General features: G+C 34.0%; 1 protein-coding gene across 1 annotated transcript; it reads left to right on the forward strand.

Moving 5' to 3' along the window:
- Nucleotides 1-10,054: 10,054 nt before the first annotated feature.
- LOC111706083 (V-type proton ATPase 116 kDa subunit a) lies at nt 10,055-12,349 on the forward strand. Its single transcript, XM_023478846.1, has 4 exons — nt 10,055-10,257; nt 10,539-10,702; nt 11,659-11,809; nt 12,088-12,349. The coding sequence occupies exons 1-4, from the start codon at nt 10,060-10,062 to the stop codon at nt 12,343-12,345; spliced, it is 771 nt and encodes a 256-aa protein (XP_023334614.1). The 5' UTR covers nt 10,055-10,059; the 3' UTR covers nt 12,346-12,349.
- Nucleotides 12,350-13,032: the final 683 nt, after the last annotated feature.

Consider the following 13,032-nt stretch of genomic DNA (forward strand, 5'->3'; position numbering starts at 1 on the left):
GGATTCAAGTTAAAGGTCAGGTTTAAGGATTCAAGTTAAAGGTCAGTTTTAAGGATTCAACCTTAGGGTCAGGTTTAAGGTTTCAACTTCAGCTTCAGGTTTTAAGATTTAAGTTCAGGTTTAGGTTTAAGGATTCAAGTTAAAGGTCAGGTTTAAGGATTCAACCTTAGGGTCAGGTTTAAGGTTTCAAGTTCAGCTTCAGGTTTGGGGTTTAAGTTAAAGGTCAGGTTTAAGGATTTAACTTCAGGGTCAGGTTTAAGGTTTCAAATTCAGCTTCAAGTTTAAGGTTTCAAGTTCAGGGAGAACCTCATTATGATCGAAACTTAAAAAAACATTTTATGATAATCCATGCAAATAATTAGCAACATAATATTTATTTATATTTGAAGATTTTTATTTATTTCCAATAAAATAATTCTCTTGTACCATTGTCCAGTATAGAGTACTCCTGAAACTAATCCTCTTCAATCAAACTCATCAATAGAACCTTCTTAATAGTCTTACAGATTCATAGATTAGACCAGAGATATTTATCCATTTATCCAGATTCATCAACTATTCCTCACCAGACCAAGGAGATGGACAAGGAATACCAGACCAGGGTAATAGAAGATATAAACTGTACAGGGATACCAGACCATGGTAACAGAAGATATAAACTGTACAAGGATACCAGACCATGGTAATAGAAGATATGGTCTGGTACAGGGATACCAGACCAGGGTAATAAGAGATGTAAACTGTACAAGGATACCAGACCAGGGTAATAGAAGATATCAACTGTACAGGGATGTCAGACCAGGGTAATAGAAGATATAAACTGTGCAAGGATACCAGACAAGGGTATTAGAAGATATAAACTGTACAAGGATACCAGACCAGAGTAATAGAAGATATGAACTGTACAGGGATACCAGACCAGGGTAATAAGAGATGTAAACTGTACAGGGATACCAGACCAGGGTAATAAGAGATGATAAACTGTACAGAGATACCAGACAAGGCTAATAGAAGATATGCAGGGATACCTGACCAGGGTAATTGATAAGGGGATTAGGGTACAAAGATCTCGGACCTGGATGATTAAAAACCCCTAATATTCAGGAATACCAAATCATGGCAATAGGAGATGTACAGGGATACCGAACCAGGATAATTGGAGATATACAAGGATGCCAGACCAGGATCATAATATGAATATACAGGGAAACAAGACCAGGATAATAGGAGATTTACAGGGATACCAGACCAGGGTAATGGAAAATGTACAGGGATACCAGACCAGGATAATAGGATATAGACAGGAATGCCAGACCAGGGAAATAGGAGATATACTTAGATAATAGTCCAGGATAACATAAGATATAATGATATCAGACGAGGGTAATAGGAGATATACAGGGATACCAGACCAGGATAATAGGAGATATACAGGGATACCAGATCAGGATAATAGGAGATGTACAGGGATACCAGACGAGAGTAATAGGAGATATACAGCAATACCAGACCAGAATAATAGGAGATGTACAGGGATACCAGACCAGAGAAATAGGAGATACACAGGGATACTAAACCAGGATAACAGAAGATATAGGGATATCAGACGAGGGTAAAAGGAGATATACATGGATACCAGACCAATGTGATAGGAGATATACCAGACCAGAATAATAGGAGATATACAGGGATACCAGACCAGGGTAATTGGAGATAAACAGGGATACCAGCCCAGGGTAATAGGATATATACAGGGGATACCAGACGAGAGTAATAGGAGATATACAGCAATACCAGACCAGGGAAATAGGAGATATACAGGGATACCAGACCAAGATAATAGGAGATATACAGCGATACCAGACCAGAATAATAGAAGATATATAGGGATGCCAGACCAGGGTAATAGGAGATGTATAGGGATACGAGACCAGGGTAATAGGAGATATACAGGGATACCAGACCAGGGTAATAAGAGATATACAGGGATCACAGACCAGGGTAATTGGATATACAGGGATCACAGACCAGGGTAATTGGAGATATACAGGGATACCAGAAGGGTAATAAGAGATATACAGGGATCACAGACCAGGGTAATTGGAAATATACAGGGATACCAGACCATGCTAATAAGAGATATACATGGATACCAGACCAGGATAATAGAAGATGTACAGGGATACCAAACCAGGGTACTAGCAGATATTCATGGATACCGGACCAGGATAATAGGAGACATATAGGAATACCAGACCAGGGTAATAGGAGATATATCTAATGATACCAGACCAGGGTAATAGGAGATATATTGGGATACCACACCAGGGTAATAGGAGATATACAGGGATACCAGACCAGGTTAATAGGAGATATATAGGGATGCCAGACCAGGATAATAGGAGATATACAGGGCTAAAAGACCAGGGTAATAGGAGATATACAGGGATACCAGACCAGGATAAAAGTATATACAGGGATACCAAACCAGGATAAAAGTATATACATGGATACCAGACCAGGATAAAAGTATATACAGGTATACCAGACCAGGGTAATTGGAGATAAACAGGGATACCAGACCAGGGTAATAGGATATATAAAGGGGATATCAGACGAGAGCAATAGGAGATATACAGCAATACCAGACCAGGGAAATAGGAGATATACAGGAATACCAGACCAGGGAAATAGGAGATATACAGCGATTCCAGACCAGAATAATAGAAGATATACAGGGATACCAAACCTGGGTAATAATAGGAGATAAATTGGGATACCAGACCAGGGTAATAGGAGATATACATGGATACCAGACCAGGGTAATAGGGGATATACAGGGATACCAGACCAGGATAATAGGAGATATACAGGGATACCAGAACAGGATAATAGAAGATATACAGGGATGCCAGACCAGGGTAATAGGAGATGTATAGGCATCCCAGACCAGGGCAATAGGAGATATACAGGGATACCAGACCAGGATAATAAGAAATATACAAGGATCATAGACCAGGGTAATTGGAGATGTACAGGGATACCAGACCAGGCTAATAAGAGATATACAGGGATACCAGACCAAGATAATAGAAGATATACAGGGATACCAAACCAAGGTACTAGCAGATATACATGAATACCGGACCAGTATAATAGGAGACATATAGGAATACCAGACCAGGGTAATAGGAGATATATCTAAAGATACCAGACCAGGGTAATAGGAGATATATTGGGTTACCAGGCCAGGGTTATAAGAGATATACAGGGATACCAGACCAGGGTAATAGGAGATATAAAGGGATACCAGACCAGAGTAATAGGAGATATATAGAGATACCAGACCAGGATAATAGGAGATATACAGGGATACAAGACCAGGGTAATAGGAGATATACAGGGATACCAGACCAGGATAAAAGTATATACATGGATACCAGACCAGGATAAAAGTATATACATGGATACCAGACCAGGATAAAAGTATATACAGGGATGCCAGACCAGGATAAAAGTATATACAGGGATACCAGACCAGGATACTTGAGAATATTCAGAAATCCCAGACCATGAATGATTAGTACTGAATCCCTGTGTAAAATGAGGGAAAATGCCGAGCACTGAAGCAGGAATAATATGAAATAAACTGCATGCTAATCGACTGTTCGTTCAGATATAAGAAAATCTCAATCTAAAAACATTTCTTTAAGGGACTGTGCTCAATCTCCATTTGATACTTTGACATTTTGCCATAAACTTAAATTTTCTTATACCTATATCTTTGCAATCTGATGGTGTAAACTTTTGACATTTCAAACTAAGATTATTTGATTTACCAGAATTCATCGGTAGAAATATCTAAGATCTACGACAAAGATCTATAGGGATTAGAAAATTAGAGCTTTTGTCAATGTGAGCTTGTGTACAGATAGTCTTAAGAGAAATTAAATTTGAAAAAAAAACAGATTTGAAATTTCTGTTTGAAGGTGAACAATGTGAATAGCCTGGCGGCAGTAATTGGGTTTTTACAGCAGACTGGTATAAACGGAATAAATAGGCTTCAAATCAAAAAGTAAAAATTCACAAGAATTTGTTCTCTGTTTTCACATCTAAATATTTACAACACAATATTATTTATTTTGAACCAAATTTTCCCTCATTTAGATTGATTCTGGATTTAAATCGCTCTTTTTTTAATGATCATAATAAATAGTTTTTAGGTGCTTCTGTTTCTGCAATTTAATGTAGATGTAACAGCTATGCATCAATTGTATAAAACACAATAGTTTATTTAAATTATAAACTTCTCTATTGTATCTTCTGATCCTTTCTTTCCACAAGTTTATTTTATTGTTGTTGTTGTTGTATATTTCAGCTGACCCTGGTCTGTAAAAGATATGTATGAAGTTGGTTCAAGATTCCCTGTTTTATATTCAGGGTTATAACCCCAGGACGTCCTTCGGAGTAATCCTCTTAATCCGGGAACAATTTCCTCCGCTTTGTTCTTCTCTCTTTCTCTCTATACTATTGGAGGGGTTTAATTTATAAAAACCTGGTTGACCTGTTTTTAACTCAATATCTATACAGGGAAAATTTATACAAATCTTTAAATGTCTTTGTTTTTGTGAAACTATATAGGAATGGAATTATAATGTCGTAAATGTAAAGGGTTCGATTAATAAGGATCTTAATGAGGGTTGGATAAGAAAGGGTTAGAAAAAATGGGTTGGATTAATAAGGTTGGATTAAAAAGGTTGGATTAATAAGGTTGGATTAATAAGGTTGGATTAACACGGTTGAATTAAGTAGAGGTTGGATTAATAAGGTTGGATTATTAATGTTGGATTAATAAGATTGGATTAATAAGGTTGGATTAATAAGGTTGAATTATTAATGTTGGATTAATAAGGTTGGATTAATAAGGTTGGATTAATAAGGTTGGATTAGTACGGATGGATTATTAATGTTGGATTAATAAGGTTGGCACAGGGATACTAAACCAGGATAACAGAAGATATAGGGATATCAGACGAGGGTAAAAGGAGATATACATGGATACCAGACCAATGTGATAGGAGATATACCAGACCAGAATAATAGGAGATATACAGGGATACCAGACCAGGGTAATTGGAGATAAACAGGNTTGGATTAATAAGGTTGGATTAATAAAGTTTGATTAATAAGGTTGGATTAATAAGGTTGGATTAATAAGGTTGGATTACAAGTTGGATGAGAATTACAAGCATTGGATCAGAATGGATCAGATTAAATCTGAGGGTCAGATAAAGTTGAGAGTGAAAAATAGATAAAGTTGAATAAAACTTAAAGTTTGATATTATCTGTATTACTTGATAAATATTCTGAGAAGACTCTCTTTCCCTCCAATTAACTAAATTTATTTTGCCGCATCATGCCCTTCAAACTTTTCAGCTTTACATACATATTTTGTATTTAGATTTACAGATAAACATGCATTTAATATATACAGCTTTACATACATATTTTGTATTTAGATTTACAGATAAACATGTATTCAATATCTACAGCTTTACATACATATTTTGTATTTAGATTTACATATAAGCATGCATTCAATATCTACAGTTAGTGCTGTACACTGTACTTGTGAACATGTAGTACAACTATTTTACAGTTTAGGACAAATGGCTTAATGTTTACATTTATGTACATATGTTCAGAGCAATGTGGGGGATGTACAGTGTACACTGCATACGGTGTATATTTTACGTTCATTCTTTTATCCTCTGATATCCATTGCACGCTCATTCTATTAACTTATATCTATTGCACGTTTATTCTTTTATCCTGATATCCTTTGCACATTCTTTCTTTTATCCTTATATCCATTGCACGTTTATTCTTTTATCCTGATATCCTTTGCACATTCTTTCTTTAATCCTTATATCCATTGCACGTTTATTCTTTTATCCTGATATCCTTTGCACATTCTTTATTTAATCCTGTGAAATCCATTGCACGTTCATTCTTTTATCCTGATACCCTTTGCACTATCGTTCTTTTATCCTGATATCCATTGCAAGTTCATTATTTTATCCTGATATACATTGCAAGGTCATTCTTTTACCCTGATATCTATTTCAAGTTCATTCTTATATCCTGATATATATTTCAAGTTCATTCTTTTATCCTGATATCCTTTGCACTTTCATTCTTTTATCCTGATATCCATTTCACGTTCATTTTTTTAATCCTAATATCTATTGCAAGTTCATTGTTTTATCCGAAATCCATCGGAAGTTCATTGTTTCATCCTGATATCCATTGCACGTTCATTCTCTTTTATCCTGTTATTCTTTGCACAATATGTTTTAACCTGTTATCCTTTGTACAATCATTCTTTTCTCCTGTTTTCCTTTGCACAATCATTCTTTTACTCCTGTTTTCCTTTGCACAATCATTCTTTTATCCTGTTTTCCTTAGCACAATCATTCTTTTCTCCTGTTTTCCTTTGCACAATCATTCTTTTATCCTGTTTTCCTTAGCACAATCATCCTTTTCTCCTGTTTTCCTTTGCACAATCATTCATTTATCCTGTTTTCCTTTGCACAATCATCCTTTTCTCCTGTTTTCCTTTACACAATCATCCTTTTATCCTGATTTCCTTTTATCCTGATATCCTTTAAAAGGCATTGTTTTAACATTTTCATGATAATTTTTTAATCCTTATAACCTATGAACAATAATTCTTTTAACATTTTTATCCTTGGCATGATAATTGGTTTATTCTAATATCCTTAGATAATAATTTTTTATCCTGATATCCTTTGCGCAATCATTATTTTACCATTTTCATGATACCGTTTTCTATCCTTTGAATTATATTTTTTTCGCTCGATGTTTTGCCATTCCTAGCCTTTCTGAAGTCTGTATAAACCTCAGAATGCAGAACCCCTAATAAATAAAATTAGATATTTAAACTATGGAACTGGTGATTTATGTATTTTCTAAAATTCATTAGAGTATTTCTAGAAATGCAGAATTCTTCATTTGCAGATTTTTGTTTTGAAAGAATATGGCGCCAGAATTACTTAAAAATTCTTATGTTGTAAAAAACAAACTTTACATTCGATTATCATCTGATTTATCTATGTATGATATTTTTTTTAATTTGTCATATATTGTGATTCTTTGTTATGATAATTCTTATTTTGTACTTTTTTCATGAACATTTTTAAATTGTGATATTTTCATTTTCAGGGAGAATTTATTCATTATCCATTCAAAATGTTTTTAAAATTGGGCTTTTAAAAAACGGATGAAACGTTTTTTTCAACGCAGTTGCTTGTATCTTACGTTCATATTTGAATAGTTTTTGTTTTTAATATTTTACTTTATCTGCAAGGAACAACTATTATATTTCCAGCAAAAAACCTTAGACCTTTTCTTACCAACAAAATTTAGATTGATTTCTCTTTTTTATTATCTGGAACATTTGCATACTTAATCTCTCCCTGTCATACCACTGAAGACATTATTGGTCTGATATTAGACTGGATCAGTTAGGGGTTTTCTTATTACTTTTCAAAAGGTTTTAATTCAGCCATACCTACGTTAAACAGTCATGGATTATGTTTGTAGACCTTTTTTACTCTTGTGAATTAAAAAATAATAAAATGTAGAAATATTCCTGTGGACGTCCTTGTAATGCATCTAGACATTAGTAATCTAGGTCCTAGGAATATAAAAGTTTTTTTACGGATACTTATAGGGGTTGCCCACTTGCAGGATACTTCAAAACTGAATTCAGAGACGAATGTACGGATTTTTTTTCGTTGAATTTTTTTCCTTCAGGGATCACTGAAGTGCACCTGATTTTCTCTTTATCAAATTATTTATAATCCCATTAAAAACTATATTGAAGACAAATGATCTGGTCTAGTTGTTAGATCGTTACAATTTCATAGTTTAAGGTTGTCATTCAATTCTCATCCTTGGTGGGTAACCAGCTGAATAGTTTCATATTTAGTTTACAGATCTTGATTAAAATTTCAAACAATATACAAATATCATTTTAACAAGATTTTGACAATAAAAAGGATTTCTTGTTATTGTTGAAAAAAGTGCATTACTAAGAAACATGTCTTTCTTCCAGTCCAAGCACACTTTATATAAAAATTATCGTTAATATATTTCAGTTTTAAGATTATAAATTTACAAAAAAAAACTGTTTCATTACTTTTCTTGAAAGATAGTCCCATTTATAAAGGTACGTAGGGTTTTGTAGATTTTTAAAATACATTTAATTGATAGATATATTTTCTGAAGATTCCGCTCCCCTAAAAGCTTTTTTTTAATTTAAACTGGCAAATATTATCATAAAAAAACCCCATCTATTCGCCAGCTCGTGAATGTGATATGTAATATTAAGAATTTAAGATACTCGAATGTTCTTCAATACTTGTTGGGACTTCTTAGTCTTAGAAGTATAATTCTCTCAATATCAAAAAGACTTCTTGTAAATTATTACAAATTACATAAACCAATTTATTTGGATAAAACGAATATTCCACAAGTGACAATTATATGCTCTTTATTTCTTGTTAGTTTATAACTATTTACAAATAAATAATTATTGTAAAGGTAAAAGTGGAAACCACGCTTCATAAGGAGAATTTCGCTCCCAAGGGGGGCAACCTTCCCAAGCCCGATGGGAGTTACATATATTAATGAGTTCCCCCCCCCCTACCCCCCTGGACAAATATCTGCTTACGTCCATGTTCTCTATAATGATAAAGATGAGCTGTGTTCTGTATTATTATCTTAATACGGCTATAAAACCATTATAATGGTTCTGTATAAAAAGAAAGTTGGTGAAAGTCCAGGAAAGGAGGAGAAGAAAGTGTAACCTGATCCTCTCTCTTGAATCGATATCATGTGAGAATTATTATTCTTCTCCTACTGCAAGCAACCCTACGTTCTGCATAGAGTAGATCGCAGGTAAGGAAAACGTATAACTCACATTAAATACATCAAATGTAATTGTAAGACATGATAGTATATATTATTCTTTATAATTTTTACGGTCCTTCTTAAAAATACCATGAAATGAAACATTTATCTGTCTAGATGATCAAGATAGGTATTTTAAATTCTTGTACTGCTTTCCGAACATGAATTAATGAAAATAGTTTATTCGTGATTAAAATTACAATATAAATCAAAAACCTTAAATAAAATGTCAGAAGATGTAATTTTGTATTACTTACAAAACTATTCATACCATACTTTTAAAAGTTATTATTTAAAGCTATCATTGTTAAACATAAACAAATACGTACAGGGTGTCCCACGAAACATGACAGTATGCAAGACGACTTGAATGTCGTCTTGATTTTTGATATAATTAGCTGCGTTTATTTGTCAACCTAATTTTAGAAGTAAATTTCTAGAGACAATAATAACAAAATACCCCTAGTCCTGCCATTTCCAAAATGTGGTCTGCCTTTTTTGTGCTTTCAATATTGCCCGAGATATGAAGAATTTCGTTCAGATTTCGACAATTTTGCTTTTATTTAACAAAATTGAAATCTGAACCAAACTCTTTATATCTCCGGCAATATTGAAAGCACAAAAAACGCAGACCACTTTTTCGAAATGCCAGGGCTAGGAGAATTATGTGACTGATAATTGTTTCAAGAATCAGACATGTTAAAGTAGATAGAAGACTAAACGTCACAAATAAATTCAAATATCAAAGACGACTTTCAATTCGTCTTGCTATTGTCATGTTTCGTGGGACACCCTGTATATAGTTTATCAAGTGAATCTAGTCTATCTAGTAAAGATAAGATGTTTGAAATTGATTAGTTGATTTCATTCTTGAAACGTCAACAAATGTCACTTTCACAATATCTGAATCACGCGGCAATTCTGACACATCTGCGCGTGATGCGATCGTTTAGAAACAAACGAAAGGATCGTCGAAGAAATCTTGATATTGACGAGGTAGACGATCAAGCTGAAGGCATGTCTTTATTAGGTTCAAGTGTTCGACATACAAGGAAGTATTCAATGCAGGAGGGTTCAGCACCTCTAGCCTCTACAGGAGGAGGATCCTTGTTCCGTAGTGAGGAGATGGCGCTCTGCCAGCTCTTCCTCCAGTCCGAGGCAGCTTATGGTTGTGTATCGGAGCTAGGAGAACTAGGTTTAGTACAGTTCAGAGATCTCAACCCAGAAACAAATGCTTTCCAAAGAAAATTTGTAAATGAGATAGTTAATATTTATAATCCTTTTCCTCATTGAAGGGTTGTGAGGGGGGGGGGGTCATGTGACGTCAACTTGCCCTCATTAGACCTCTTTATGATAATTTGTTCAAAGTAATTTCTTCTTCAAATCATCAATTTTTACAAGGGGAAAGGGGGGAGATTTTCAAGAAAATATTTTCCTCGGAAGGAAATTATCTGTTCATCGATTTAAGACATTCCGAATACAATGTAATAAATCTTTATTTGATGTTGTGTTTATCCTGTGTTAAAGAATCTACATGTTAGGTTCGGCGGTGTGACGAGATGGAACGTAAACTCCGGTATCTGGAGAAGGAGATTAAAAAGGATAGTATTCCAATGATGGATACTGGAGAACCGCCGGAGGCCCCGCAACCCAGGGAAATGATCGATCTAGAAGCTACTTATGAAAAACTAGAGAACGAGCTTAGGTAAGATATTAACCATTTTCTTTCATTTCCCTATTTCCCTATTTCCCTAGAGTGCATTTAAAATCCAAATTAAAATTCAATTTACTTTTATTAATTTATCCAAACTTTAAAAGTCCCTATTTCCCTAGAGTGCATTTAAAATCCAAATTAAAATTCAATTTACTTTTATTAATTTATCCAAACTTTAAAAGTTTTGTAAAATATCTCCGTAAATACATGCATTTAATTGAAAACATTCACACAAGTATTTAATCAGAATTCTGGATACAGAGTAAATTATTAATTTAGAGAGTAAATTGATAATGTAGGTTGTAAATTTATAGTCTAGGTTGAAAATTGGTAATGTATCTTGTAAATTCATAATCTAGGTTGTAAATTGGTAATCCAAGTTGTAAATCGGTAGTCTAGGTTGTAAATTGGTAGTCTCGGCTGTAAATTGGTAATCTAGGCTGTAAATTGGTAATCTAGGTTGTAAATTGGTAATCTAGGTTGTTGTTAATTGGTAATCTAGGCTGTAAATCGGTAATCTAGGTTGTAAATCGGTAGTCTAGGTTGTAAATTGATAGTCAGATTGTAATCTAGGTTGTACAATTGTAATCTAGGTTGTAAATTTGTAATTTAGGTTGTAAATTGGTAATCTTTGATTTAAATTGGTGATCTAGGTTGTAAATTGGTAATCTTTGTTTTAAATTGGTAATGTAATTTTTAAATTGGTAATATAGGTTGTAAATTGGTAATCTAGGTTGTAAATTGGTAATCTAGGTTGTAAATTGGTAATGTAATTTTTAAATTGGAAATGTAATTTACAACCTAGATTACCAATTAGTAGTCTTGATTGAAAGATAGTTATAAAAATTAGAAAAAATATGGTAATGGTGAATTTATAACGGTGGGTATATACCAAGTAATAAACTTAGATACTAAGTATAGCAAGGTAGGTAAAATTCCTTGTTTAGAGAGGTGAACCAAAATGCTGAAGCTTTAAAGAAAAATTTCCTCGAGTTTACTGAACTAAAACATATCCTTCGGAAAACTCAACAGTTCTTCGACGAACAGGAGAGTTTAGAACAGGGAGGACAGATTGGTCAGCATACTCAGCTTATTCAGGTCAGAAACAACCTAGCTCAGGACCAGTACATTTTTATTTATTTTTTCCTTGTTTTTAATTTTTTATTGCATGTTTGAAAAAGATGATTGAAGATGACTATAAAATAATGGTAAAGGGAACACAGAAAGGGGGAAAACTAAATAAAGGAAGAACACATAAAATGAAGACGATTGGTCCGGATGGAAACAAAGGAATTCAACTAAAATCAGAATCTGAGGGTAAAATGTTTGCTGGTAATAAACTAGTAGGACAAGGAGGGAAACGATCTCGTGTTCAGGACGAAGGTGGAGCAGGAGGAGGTCTTCAACTAGGGTTCGTGGCCGGAGTTATTCTCAGGGAACGACTTCCGGCCTTCGAGAAGATGTTGTGGAGAGCGTGCCGTGGAAACGTGTTCCTCCGTGTTGCAGAGATAGAAAATCCTCTGGAGGATCCTCATACTGGAGATGAGGTCATCAAATCCGTCTTCGTCATTTTCTTCCAAGGTCAGGTTTTCACTTTAAAAGCAGTGCTTAGGATCCGGATCCGTTTGATCTAAAAGATTTTGGCTTCCTGGATCCGGGTCCGTTTCCGCAAAAATATGCGGATCCGGATCTAAGGGGTAAAATATCAACCAAAAACTACAAAAAAAAACTTTTTACTCCTGAAACCCAAATCTAAACTTTTGAAAAAAAGAGAGATTATAGAAATTTCCTCATTTCTAAATGCTTCATCAAGTATTAGGATAAAAATAAGCGAAAAAAATAAAACCAAAAATTTGAAAATTATTTTTTGTTAAAAAAATTCAGTAAATCTTAAAGAAATGACCCAGATCAGGATCCATTTTTTTTCAATGCGGATCCAGGATCCGGATTCTGATCCGCATCAAATTTAAATGGATCCTTAGCACTGATAACAAGTAAATAATTTTTTACAATTGACGGAACATCTATTCAATAGATCCATGAAATTAGAACAACGAATTTCAAGTCATGTTAGGGCATGATTGAATTTATCTTTTTGTATATTTTTCTATTTTTATGGATTTTTCCAATATTGGGAAACCGCCAGTAACAAAGGATCAAAAGATTAGATTTTCTGCGCCCGACAGAGTTTAAGCGTGTCTTAGAGTTATTTTGAGTGACCCTGAAAACTATTGTCAGGGTAATAACGTCGTTTTCTGTGTTGTAAGAGAAACATTCGGTCAATTTCCTTGCTTGTATCTGTTGCTTAAACCAACTTTAAT

This window comes from Eurytemora carolleeae, unplaced genomic scaffold (genome assembly GCF_000591075.1).
Source record: "Eurytemora carolleeae unplaced genomic scaffold, Eaff_2.0 scaffold705, whole genome shotgun sequence".
Taxonomy (NCBI): Eukaryota; Metazoa; Arthropoda; class Copepoda; order Calanoida; family Temoridae; genus Eurytemora; species Eurytemora carolleeae.